Source organism: Moschus berezovskii, chromosome 9 (assembly GCF_049115385.1).
Source record: "Moschus berezovskii isolate FMDL1 chromosome 9, NW_MosBer_1.0, whole genome shotgun sequence".
NCBI classification, from domain to species: domain Eukaryota; kingdom Metazoa; phylum Chordata; class Mammalia; order Artiodactyla; family Moschidae; genus Moschus; species Moschus berezovskii.
Window position 1 is genome coordinate 57931161 of NC_142468.1, and position 13301 is coordinate 57944461.

Sequence of the window (13301 nt, forward strand, 5' to 3'; positions counted from 1 at the left end):
CTTTTTCTCTCTCCTTGGATCTTTAAATTTAGCTCCTTCATGTGCACTGTGCTATAGGTAAAATATGTAAGTCATGGGTGATGTTTTCTCTCATGTTGAATATTGGCAGGTGTTCCTTTTGAGTCAAGAAAATCTTGAATTAGAGTTAACAGTAAACCTTTGTAAAATCTGCCATGACTCAAGCAGTGAATGTTGGCAAAGAGCATGTAGTCATTAAATTCATTATCTTCTGTCTCTTGTAACAGTTCCACTGGTTATGAGTCAGAGCATTTGTACATGTATACTGAACAGTTTTAGTAACTGCATCATTTTAATAACTGCACCCATGATACAGTCTGCTTCAGAGCACAAATATTTTCAGTATGTTAATATGAAGTGGATCAAATAAGGGAATTAATTCCAGTAAATCTGGGGTTTTGATCCCACATAACTGGTTCTTGTTTGTGTTGATAGAAAGTAGCTTTTTCCTATCTAGCTGAAAGTGACAGATGTAAAAGATTAAAAAATATTTGCAACATGAATTTGATTGCTTTTAAGGTTGCAAGTAGACGAGGACATTTCAATTTGGAAGTCACTGGAGACAAAATGTACCCTAAGTATTCATTGGCTACTGTCTCTTGTAAAACTTATCTAAAGCTAAAAATAAAAGTATTTATAGTGTTCAAATGTTGAGTCAGTTCTTGGTGAATCAACTGAAAATCTTTCACTTTTTGTAAAATATCCTTTGTGATCTTTCTCTCAAATTTTAAAACATAATTCCCTTAACTGAAATAATAATGTTTCATCTCTCCATCTAAAAATAGTTTTCTTTCTTGAGCAAGAATTCAAGCTGTTTTGTTGCTTGCCAGAATTATAAGCTCAAATCCCTAAAGTCAGTGAGAAATCATTTTGTTACACATTTCATTCTGATTTCATTGTGACAGAGTTCATTGATTATATTTTGACTGTAGAGAGGCAGCTTCTTGTTAAATTACTATGAATTTGCTGAAAATGACTCAACATTGTCTATTATCTTAAAACATTTTTATACGCAGCTTATTAATTTGGCTCTGCTGTGTTAAATCATAATTGCCATTCTTACTAAAATTACACTCGATTCTACCTCATTAGTGCGCCTTAATTTGGAAGTTAAAAAATTTTTTTCATTCTTAGTTTTTGAGCCTGAAAAATAATTCAGTTGTATTATAATTAAATATTTCAATTTAACTATAAATTACGGTTTATGTAGGTATCACTGTAACTGCTGCTTTCTGCATAAAATATTGAAATAAGCACTTTACAGTGCTTCATTAGTGCATAGAAAAGTAACAGAAAAATAGCTGTGCCGCAATAGCACAGCTCTAGAGCCTAGAGCAACTTACTCACTTTAATGATGAACACTCAGAGATGAAGTCAGTAGACCCAGTTAAGGCAGATTAGTTCAGAATGGAGCAAGGCCATAAATAAATCTGTATTTCGATATATGAAAATGTTCCTTTAACAAATGCTAAAGACTGAATTCATGTCACACCAAAAAGAATTACTTTAATATGAAAAAAATCAGTTATTTCATATAATTTAAAGCAATTTGTTTCTTTAAACAAAGCAACCATTTTTTTGTATGTGTGTGAAAGTTAAGGGGCTCACTTTTCAATTAGATAGACTAGCAGTATGTAAATATGTGAAAGGCCATTTAATTTGCTCTTAGACTTCATTCCCCAGATGAACAGTAGCATTTGGAGTTGTTTTTGTTTTGAACACTGGGTAATTCTTTTAGCCAAAGTGCATGTATATGTTTATGCCAATCTAAAATGAAAATGCAAGCAGGAATTAGGGTAACAATACAATTTCATGCTCTAGTGCATTCCTGGGATTCACAGAGGAACCAAGTGCCCTAATCCCAGATTTATAGAGTAGACCTTACCCTCTTAACATTTATGCTGAGAAGGAGCAAGGAACGGAAACTTTCCACGAATTTAATTGCTTTATGTATTTGTTATAAAACCAATAAGGAATTATTTTCCTCCCATTGCTGATGGCTTTGATCATAGAGAAACAGTCTGGGATATGAATGGTAGCTTTCGCTATTAGTAGAAATGTTAAGGATTGACCATGGGAGCTTGGAGAATATTAGAGACTCTTGATTGACAGCGTTAGATAGTCAGATTTTGGGGGAGGGGCTTGTTAAATAATTACATGTGTAAATTGTGACTAAGAGACAAGCCATGTTTATGTGTATAATCTTTTTTTAAACAAATTACTTTTCTCCATCCTCTTTACAATTTTTGAATAGCCTGGTTTCAGGTGTGTAAGAAACAGTTTTTGGATTGTGCTAGATTTGACCTAATTTTTACTAATTGCTAGGCATTCAAAATTTTGCTCATAAGAATGGCATTGTTATTGTCATTATTCTTTGGTTGTTTTAATAAGTGGTTTTGTACAAAGCTGCAGTTCAAAAGAATATTTTGGTACTAGCTTGTAAGTTGTTTCAGTTAAAATTGGCCATATTTCAGGAAAAAAAATTGAATGCTGATGTACAAGTTAGAGTTTATTATGTTGGATTCCTTATATTATTTGCTTATTGACTTGCTAACACACACACAAAGTATCATTTCTAAAGAACATCTTAAACATCTTTCATCAAAGCGTTTGTTTCCTCCAAGACGTAGCCACTGTTTTATACTTTTGTTTCCTAACACTGCAGAATGAAAGATTCATTCCTCTCAGTTTAGTTTATTTAAATTAAATTATGTGTAAGAGGGGCTTCCCTGGTGGTTCAAACAGTAAAGAATCTGCCTGCAATGTAGGAGAACCAGGTTCTATCCCTGGGTCAGGAAGATCCCCTGGAGAAGGGAATGGCAACCCACTCCAGTATTCTTGCCTGAAAAATTTCATGGACAGGGGAGCTTGGCTGGAGTGTAAAATGTATATAGCTTTTAGTTTTTTATTCAAATATCCCTCAGGTTAATTATCTTTTTCCTGCTTTTTTCTTATATCTCTTCTCCCCATTAATTTGAGTTGGGAGGGATCACTTTAAAGCTTTAGGCTTCATGCTACATGAATAGAATTGGTGCTTTGCATTTCGTTTTCCATGTATTATGCAACACTAAAAGGAGTATAACACATGTCGCAGCCTATTTCATTTTCGAAGAGGAATTGAAGAGCTTTTGAATAAAAATGTGAAAAGAAACTAGTGTTCATTGCCTACGTGGCTTTTTTAAAAGGCTCCTTAAAAACATTCCAGTGTGGATTCTAAGTCCTCTTTGAACTCACCGCTGACTGTAACTGCTTGCAGAGGCACGTGACCATCTTGGCAGCATGGTTTTAGTGATTTCATTACTGTGGTTTCCTCAAGCTCTTTACACACACTGATTAATATTTTCCTTGCAGTTATCGCTGTGATGATTTTGTGGTTAATGACACCAAGCTGGGGCTGGTACAGAAAGTCAGAGAACACTTACAGAACTTGGAAAAGTAAGTAACAGACCTTGGGAAAGAAGGGATGGAATAGGGTTGAGGGGTATTTCAGGATTTCTGAGTGGGATTTTTGTTGATGAGTTCCATAACCTCATCACACTCAATGTTTTTAGTGTGATTGAAATGTGAGCAAAATAAATTTTGGAGTTAGGTATATGAAAATTGTCAGTGATCATAACTCAGCATTTATTTCATTTAGTATTTGTCATAAACTGTATCCAAGGGCTCCAGAGCCTGTTTTTTTAGTTACTACCCACCATCTTATAAGTTCCTCAGTTTATTTGCAAGGGGAGTTTTGCTAGTGCAAGGGAAGGGCAGAAAATCATCCAAAATCATTATAGGTTTACCTGAAATATTAGAAAATCCTTATCAAGTGTATTTATGAGATCTTCTTAGAATCTCTGAAATTTATGTATAAATTTTAAGGGAAAATAGGTTTAATTATATTGTTTACTTTGCATCTATATGATAACAGAAAATCCTAGTTTCTTCTTTTTCTTTTTCGTTAGGACCAGTATTTATCACTTGAAAGTATAGGAAGCTGTGACATGCTTTGTCATCATAAATAAAGAAAACTACTGTGAATAGTTTTTTTTTTTGCTGAAGCCAAATAGGTTAGTCAGACACAATTCACTGGACCCAAAGTCCAAGCAGTGAACAGAAGCCCCAGTGGCAGTGCCTTTGCTGCTGCAGTGGCTGGAAGCATGGTCCTGGAATGATTGCTGACTCAGGTGAAATCCGTGTAAATCTCCCGATCATCAGGTGCCATCTAATTTATTTTGACAGTTGATATATAAATGGCATTGTGAGAACATGCCAGAAGTGGGAGTCCTTTAGCAAACTTACATGTAAAGCCAGTAGGGTATCTTTAAATTGTGTGGTGATAGAGAATGAACTGAGTTGTCTAAGTTAAACACTGTCTAGCTTTGGTTAACCAAAGTCTCTCTGTATGTTTCTGACTAAATATAGATTATAAGCTGAAAAGAGAGGAAATGATTTCCTTAAAATCTAAACTATTTACAACACTTTGGATTTAAGTATGTTTTGGCTTGTCCTGTTGGGGCACCTCATGTTTTCAAAGTGCTTCCTCCCTTCTCTTAATTTGAACAGAGCAGCAGGAGCCCTGTCTAGGAGACACAGCTGTACACACACAGATCTAGACTATTGAGTTTGGTCTGAAATTGTCACAATTAACTGTGATATAGGAGATTCCTGCAGTAGTTTTTAATAACATCACTCTCTGGTGTGATGACGTCATTGTAAAGATCTTAGTAACCTGACTCTTTGTTATAGAAGGAGGTAGCTACCAAATTATTTCTCCCTGCCACCTAGAGTTTTCTCTTAAGAAAAGACTATCATCTCAATGACAAATTCATCAAACTAAGTCAGAGGGAGAACAGGACTTTGAAGAACATGCATGCTTTTATATAAGCAGCTTTCAGATCTTTTATTTCCAATTACCACTTCATTAGGTAAAAGGTGTCATAGACTACCTTGTCTCCACTTCTCCTTGGCCCCACTGAAAAATGTACCTTGCAACCCTTCTTCTGTGTTGAGAAACATTATCTAAGTTTATTTGATGTTTCTCAAACATAGCCTTGAATCTGTGCTGGAAGCTACAATGGAAGATCCATGACTGCAATTGAGTTTTACTGTCAGCTGTCCAGCCTGTCTCTAGAGCAGCACTGGGCACCAGAAACCTTGTATAATCACACTGTGTAGCCACTGGCCATGTGTGCCTGTGGAGCACTTGAAAATGAGCCAGCATGATGAGGAACTGGATTCTACATTTTATTTAAGTTGAATTAATTTAAATTTACTAGCCACATGTAGTGAGCGGCTACCTTGTTAAATAGCATGGACCTAAAGGATGCTGGGAGGGATTGGAGGCGGGAGGAGTTAGGGACGACAGAGAATGAGATGGATGGATGGCATCACCAACTCGATGGACATGAGTTTGAGTGAACTCTGGGAGTTGGTGATGGACAGGGAGGCCTGGCGTGCTGTGATTCATGGGGTCGTGAAGAGTTGGACACGACTGAGCGACTGAACTGAAAGGATTCTGCCATTTTGAGAATCACCAGTGGTAAAATTTAATAATATATTTTAGAAGGCTAAAGGCTTTATTTGTATAGGTTGAATAAAAGTTAGCTATTGGGCATTGTCACTGTGCTTGTGACCCCTTTCCTCACAGAATTGGTGAAGGAATAACTTGACATTATACTACACATGGGCTTCCCTTATGGCTCAGCTGGTGAAGAATCTGCCTGCAACATGGGAGACCTGGGTTCGATCCCTGGGTTGGGAAGATCCCCTGGAGAAGGGAAAGGCTACCCACTCCAATATTCTGACCTGTAGAATTCCACAAACTGTATAGTCCATGGGGTCGCAAAGAGTCTGACGTGACTGAGCTACTTTCACTTTCAAGGCACTTTCTCTTTCATACTACCTATGGGGTTGATCACTTCTTACCTTGTCATCAGTGTATGAGAGGTACATACAGTTCTGAAGACATTTTTCCTAAGAATATTTTTAGATTTGAGGCAGCTGACTGTCACTAGATCTACTGCTCTCAAGGCAGTTCATGTGGAAATTCTGGAAAGAAAAATAATTACATATTTTCTTTGGATTAGCCTGATAATTTTGGAAGATGGAAAAGGGTTGGTAGACTTAAAAGTCTGTGTTGTTTAATAATAGTAACTTTTACTTCCTTTGGATTAAAGTTCCCTGATACCTCATTTTCAAGTGACCTTTTGAAGATGGGAATTACTTCCTGATAAATTTCAAACAAGATCTGTCTTTCATTGTGAAAAATTTAAATAATTTTAATTCAAAATTTATGTGTTATTTAGGATCTGTTTTACAACATGCTTCGTAGCATAGCTGAATCAAAGGAGTTGGTGTATGCCTGTGTACCTCTAATGTATTTATCATTCCACAGTCTCAGATTATGTGATCATCTGTTAGAACAAATGAACAAAAGAGGATACCTTTACCAAAATGAAGAAAGAAATAGAGTATTTGAGAGTTGAAGTTAAATGTCAGAATAATCATGTCCGACCAGGGTTTCCCTTTTTTATGTGGTGTGTGTATTCTCTAGTTTGGAGATTCACCATTGGTAGACAGAGTGGTGGAGGAGAGGGTCCGTCTAAGAGACCACACCTACCTGGCCAGCTTCTCTGGGAAGTGCCCGGAGGTGGCAGATTCTAGTCCCACTCTGCTGGAGGAGCAGTGGGGGTTTCCAGGGGAAGTGGAGCTCCTCAGTACTTGAAGTTCTGGTGGGCCCCAGCGGCCTCATGGGTCCCTCCCTGGCCTGGCTACGCAGTCGGCCAGGGATGTACCCTCAAAGCTTAGCACGGCCACCTTTGCTGTCTATCCTGCTGGGTGGTATGTATGTAGGAATGTCTTTTTGATTGTCTGTTTGTGTTTTAATAGCTCAGCTTTCACAGCTGACAGGCATAGGAAAAGAAAACTTTTGGAAAACTCATCACTGAACAGCAAGTTACTAAAAGTAAATGTAAGTAATTAAAATTTATTCAAATACAAGAATTGGTTGAGGTCTAGTCACTGATTACAACTCTAACATTAATGTTACCCCCTTATGGACTTTTATAAACGTATGTCTTGTGTTTGGAATATTTTACAAAGTGTTTGCCGCTGGAATATTTTACTAATGACTCGATGTGACTAAATACCCTGGTGAGTCTGTCAGTGCCTTCCATCAGGATTACCACCATGCTTCAGTACCTTAGCGAGCATTTGTTCTTAAGGCCTCTTCGTGTACCTTGTTACCCTTTTGCATAGGGTCTCAGAGATCCTTGCTTCCTTCTGGTAAAGGTCCCTACTGTAGATTCTGTGGGTCTGAAGTTATGGTAAATTTTGTTCCTTGGTTATATTTTTTCCACTTTGTAGTAGCTTTAGTAGTCTTATGAAGGTGTTAGGGCTTCCCAAGTGGCTCAGTGGTAAAGAATCCACCTGCTGATACAGGAGATTTGGGTTTGATTCCTGGGTCAGAAATATTCCCTGAAGAAGGAAATGGCAACCCACTCCAATATTCTTGCCTGGAGAATCCCATGGATAGAGGAGCCTGGCGGGCTACAGTCCATGGGTTCACAAAAGAGCCAGACACGACTTAGTGACTAAATAACAACAATAATAAAATCTTAAACATATTTCTTTTAAGGACCTTCCTGGTTTTTACATCATGTACTCCATAGTAAAGTAAAGTAAGTAAAGTAAAGCTGATTTCCTGTTAAGTTTCCATTTAGAACAGTCCTAGGATCAGAAATAGCCTTCTAAAAATATCCAAACACTTATAAAGAGAATTTGAAATCTTCACTGGACTGAAAAGGATTGATTCCAACCTGGCTTGATGCCAGAGTTTCAAATACAGGCCTTTGCCCTCTGCTGTCTGGAACAGTGGGCCTTCTCTGGGTAGTACTGAAGGCTGCCTTCGTTCCATCTTACAGGGCAGCGCCACTGCCATTTGTGCCACGGGCCTTCGGAATTTGGGGAACACATGTTTCATGAACGCCATCCTTCAGTCGCTCAGGTAATGTTACAGTCAGACCTCAACTATCTAATGTTAGTTTCTGGTGGAATGGTTAACAGCAAAGGCTCCACATTCAGGTTCTGTCTCTGGCCCTGACTCTAGCCTGGTAACTCGGGGCAAGTTACCTCAGTTCCCTGTGCCTTAGTTTTCTCATCAGTGAAATGGGGATAATAGTCTGCCTCACGGAGTAGCTGGGAAGATAGTGTATAATTTACATAAAGTGCTTAGAGCAGTGCTTGGCAGTAAATAACTGTTAGTAGTTATTATTTAGTTCCTGTCACTTCTTAAATAGGCTTGACAACGGGCCAGCAAACTTCTGAAAAAGGCCAGATTAAATAAATATTTTTAATCTTTGCATGCCACATTCAGGCCCTCTCACATATTTTCCTCCTCCCTTCAATACTTCCCTCCCTTTTAAACAAGTCTTTAAAAATACAAAACTCACTTTAAAAATGGGAAAGCTCACTGGCCCAGGGCCAGATTTTTGCTGTGGGCCATAGTTTGCAGACCCCTAGGCTGAAAGGAACCTTGTTGGGAGAACTCAGTTCAGTCATTAGTTGAGTCTTAAGTATGGTCATTAGATCAGTTGTTTAGAGGATCCTCAATGTGTAGGATGAGCAGTGAAAAAAATAAAACAGGCAACGAGGCTGACCTAAGTTATCTAGAAGAGATTATTTAGAATGTTGTACACTTTGAGATTCTAATGTGGTGTCAAAGACCAGAATAAATTATTTTCCCAGGGCCAGAAGCCACATGTGCTCTCTCCTTAAACGGACTGACTCTCAGCTTTTCTTGCTTGAAGAAATTCTAGTTGCTACTGAATTCTCCTTGTTGCTCTGTATGGGGTATTCAAACAATATGGTTGCTCTCATAGTTTGCTTCTGCTGGAGGAAATTATTGAACACCTGGAAACAAACACCCTGAAAAGAAAGAAATGGTGATAATCTCTGAATGGGAAGCGGGATGGGGAAGAGAGAGTTTGCTTTAAGGTCTTTCTTTATTTCTGCAAAGTCATCTATTTGTATTGTTTTCTGGGAACAAAAGAGGAACCTTAATGAAGAAACATGATGTAAGAGATTGCATTGAATACAACTTTAATGAGAAATTGACAGATCACATTTTCAAAATCCGTATGTGGGTCTCATAGTACTTTCTTTACAGGTCCTAGGACATTTAAAAAATAATTTTCTTTCCTTCCTTTTAAAATAGTAACATTGAGCAGTTTTGCTGTTATTTCAAAGAACTGCCTGCTGTGGAATTACGGAATGGGAAGACAGCAGGACGGCGAACGTACCACACCAGGAGCCAGGGGGACAACAACGTGTGAGTCTCAGAATATGTCCTTTCTGGCTTTGAGCTACAGAACAAAGGACTCTTACTGGTGATTTCCATTGTGTTAAGTGAGTAAATAGGCACGTGCATTTAAAAAGAAACTCAACAGCTGTGTTTCAATATTTAGCTGGCAATCTTAATAATTGTCGGAATTCTTTTATTTCTATTTACCTAGCAGGCAGGATAAATTCAGCACTCGTGGAGTCTGTGGATTGGGGCATTCTGAAATTGATGTCTATGAATGAAACACAGTTCTAGTTACAGAGCAGCATGAATATCATTAGTCTTTGTGAATTAATTTGTGTGATAGGGTTAGGTAAACCTGTCTTGAATAATTAATTTGCAGTTATCAAATTCATTATGGGGCAATACAGTCAATTATTAGTTGATGTGGGAGGAGGAAGTGACAAGTGATTATTGAGAACCAAAATAATATGTATTCAAATTCAAACCATGTTCTGTTGGGGTTCAGAAGTTGTGTCATCTTATCATGGTTGTAAGAGGCATCTTAACATTACTGAAATGAGGCTATAACAATGTAATATTTTCCCTGTCTACCCATTCCTGCTCCCACACACCGTATCCCCACACATTCTGAAAAGCCACACATAATCTAATACTTAACAGTCTGACACTGTTCTTCCTGCCTGGCTGAGGGAGAATAGCATAGACCATGTTAGAATAGTGTGCAGTGTGGAGTATGCAGTGAAGCCAGGCATTGGCGCAGGGAGGGCATGATATCACGAGGAGTGGAGTTGTAAGAATCTGCTTTGGCAGCAGTGTGCAGGATGAGCTAGAACATGCCTACATTCAAGGCTTCACACTTTGTAGTAATTGGTTAGAGGGAATAGCAGTGAAATGAAGAGGAAAAAATACACGTGCACAAAAGGGAAGAATTAGTAGTACTTGATGCATTAGTGTGATTTAGGGTTTAGTTACAAATTACAGAAATTGCCTCTGGCCATCTTATGGAGAAAAGGAATTACTGAAGGTCTTTGGTGAACTTACCATTACCAGATGGGTGGAAAATCAGGTCTAGAGTCACTGTCCATGCCCCGCCTAAGCTTTCCCACTGCCAGCACTGCTGGAGTTGGTGCTGGGTGGAAGCTGCTGTTACTGCACCCCCCATCTCCCCCCACCTCCCCCCACACTCCTGAAGATGCTCGTTGCCACCTGAAATGATTTGGCACTGTCACAGCCTCTTTTCTAATAACTGCTTCAAATAGGCATACCAAGGCCATGTGCCTGAATCCTGGCTGCAAGGAGGGAGTGGGGCGAGGACTGAGGAGCAAGTATTTAGGGTTTTCAGCTTCCATAGTGGGAGGTAGCCTTTGACTCTCACAAGACTCTTAAGATGGAGTTCCTCAAACATAGGATGAGGATTTAGGTACTAGGAAGTACAAAACATAATTTTTATCTCAGGAGCCTGTTGGATAACAGGGGTTGAGACCGAAGGTGGTGAGAGTCTCTGTGGTATCAACCAGCTGTCTATGAAGATGGTAGCTGTATTGACACACAGGGTCATTGCAGTTGAGGAGGTGTCTAAGTTTACCTTTGTGCATAGAAAACCGAAACTAATGGTGACTTAAGCATCCCTGGTTTATTTTCTTATATAACAGTTGGAGCTTACCCATCTAGCTTTGTTTCTTGGAATCGCTGGGCTCACCTGACGTTTTGTCCACCGTCCCTGGGTGTGGCTCTCATCTGCATTGTCCACAGTGCTGCTGGGGGCCCACCGTTTCAGCCTCACTTTAGCTGGAAGGCAAAAAGGAGGAGTGAGGAAGGCCCACTCTTTCTCTTTAAGGGGATTTATCAGAAGTTGGACACACTCAGAATTTTTTATTCCATGAACTCATGTGCCAAGAAAAAAGTGGAAGTTGTATTCCTGTGGGAGGAGTGAGTGGAGACCTGGTGGCCATAGGGAGAGTACAGGGAGCAGGTTTAGGACACGCTGGGTGAGAAGAGACAAGAGGACGCCCAGTAGGAAATTCCTCTTGGGACCTGGAGACACCTGGATAAAAGCGATCGTGAGAAAAATATGGATTTCAGATTTGGATTTGAGAGTCAGTAGTACAGAGGTGAGCTTTGAAGCTCTGCAATCAGATTAACTCTCTGCGGTAGAGATGAGCAGACAGTCCCGAACAAGTCTGAGAAGTGCTCCTAGTGAGGGACAAGAAGGAGAGAGCCAGGAGGTGGACATGAGATTCTGTTACTTGTTTTACATGCTTTAAAATATGCATCAGTAAGTAATTTGGTTTGTAACTTACCCATTGCTTTATTTTACAAGTATGATGGTACAAGTATGATGGCATACTCAAGAGTTCATCATATAATTAAAAAACTAGTTTTGTCAAGTAGTTACCGCTTTTTGTATGGGTTTTTGAGATGCTGTTACTTAACTGTCAGATTTAGTTCAGAAGAGACCAAATTTTTTATGTTTTCATATTTTATTTGTGAAGTTTAGACAATTTGGCATTGTGTACTAAAACACTAGCCTCTCGCAAATGCTGCGGGGTTTCATCATCCCTTCCTCTCTTCTAGGTCTTTGGTGGAAGAGTTTAGAAAGACACTCTGTGCTTTATGGCAAGGTAGCCAGACTGCATTTAGCCCAGAGTCCTTATTTTATGTTGTTTGGAAGATTATGCCCAATTTTAGGTAAGTAATATTTAATAAAGGATATTTAAAAGATTTAATATTTGTCCTTACATTGTTGCTGAAACAATTTCCAGCAAGTGGTATTCTCAATAATGAAGACTGTTTTGTTTTTTAAGGAGAAGATAAGTTGGATATATCCTACTAGACAATGTGTTTAAATAATAGACCTTAGAAATGTCTTTAACAAAAAAGCAGAGCATTTTTTTTAATAAAAACAAAGACCTTATAAATAACTTACGTGCTCTAGAAAAACATACTGGACAAAATTTCCTTGATTCTTTTAAAATCTTATAAACAGTAATTATCATCATATACTGTCTTATTTCAGCTAAAAAAAAATTCCAAATGTAATCAGTAGAAAACCATGGTACTGTATTCCAGACTGTAGTTAAGTCCATAAGATTCATTTTTCAGACAGTAACAAAATGAACAGATCATCTCCTTACATGGCTGCAGAGTCACTGAGTTTTCCATGTTGTTTATCTAGTCTCGCTTGAGAGGAAAATGCCCTGCTGTCAGAAAAGCCCCTCTTCTCCTAGGCTCATCAGCCCTGTAGCGAGCAGCAGATTTGAAGCACTGCGGGTGTTTGACAACAGCCTTTGCCACCTTCTGCTGATTTTATCTTTCTGAAGCACATCATGGTTCTTACTAGTCATGATTCTGGCATCTAATATATGCTCCTCTCCTTTTTTAAAGCCAGCACGGTGTAGTAAACCTTAGCAGTATATCTTGCTTGATTGTCTCAGAGTGGTTCAGATCTATGGGTAGTGTGGAGAAGTGTCTGAAGGGTAACAGGACCGTGATTTGTTGTCTTACTGAAGAGTGTGGCCTTGAGGGTCAGATGTAATTGACTATTGTTAACCCTGTTCTTTGTTTTGAAGGATATTTCTTGTATATTTCATGTCATTTAAATCTCTTCTCAGGAAAGAATATCTTATAAGAAGAAATGATTGTTAAATTATTGCTAATCACCAGTAGAAGTTTCTATCAATCACCTAGTTAGACAACTTTATTGTCTTGGCTCCAAAATCACTGCAGGTGGTGACTGCAGCCATGAAATTAAAAGATGCTTATTGGAAGAAAAGCTTAACCTAGATAGCATATTAAAAAGAAGAGACATTACTTTACCAACAAAGGTCTGTCTAGTTAAAGCTATGGTTTTTCCAGTAGTCATGTATGGATGTGAGAGCTGGACCGTAAAGAAAGCTGAGCGCCGAAGAATTGATGCTTTTGGACTGTGGTGTTGAAGAAGACTCAAGAGCCTCTTGGACTACAAGGCGATCCAACCATTCAATCCTAAAGGAAA

The 13301-nt window shown here is 38.6% G+C and overlaps 1 protein-coding gene across 2 annotated transcripts in view; it reads left to right on the forward strand.

The window, feature by feature from the left end:
- USP3 (ubiquitin specific peptidase 3) overlaps positions 1-13301 on the forward strand; it is a 112474-nt gene that overhangs the window by 46950 nt on the left and 52223 nt on the right. For both annotated transcript variants that reach the window (XM_055435450.2, XM_088839677.1), the window contains 5 exons: positions 3370-3453; positions 6892-6973; positions 7926-8008; positions 9218-9331; positions 11882-11995. In XM_055435450.2, the coding sequence (XP_055291425.2) occupies positions 3370-3453; positions 6892-6973; positions 7926-8008; positions 9218-9331; positions 11882-11995 (477 nt within the window). The remainder of the gene's footprint in view (positions 1-3369; positions 3454-6891; positions 6974-7925; positions 8009-9217; positions 9332-11881; positions 11996-13301) is intronic.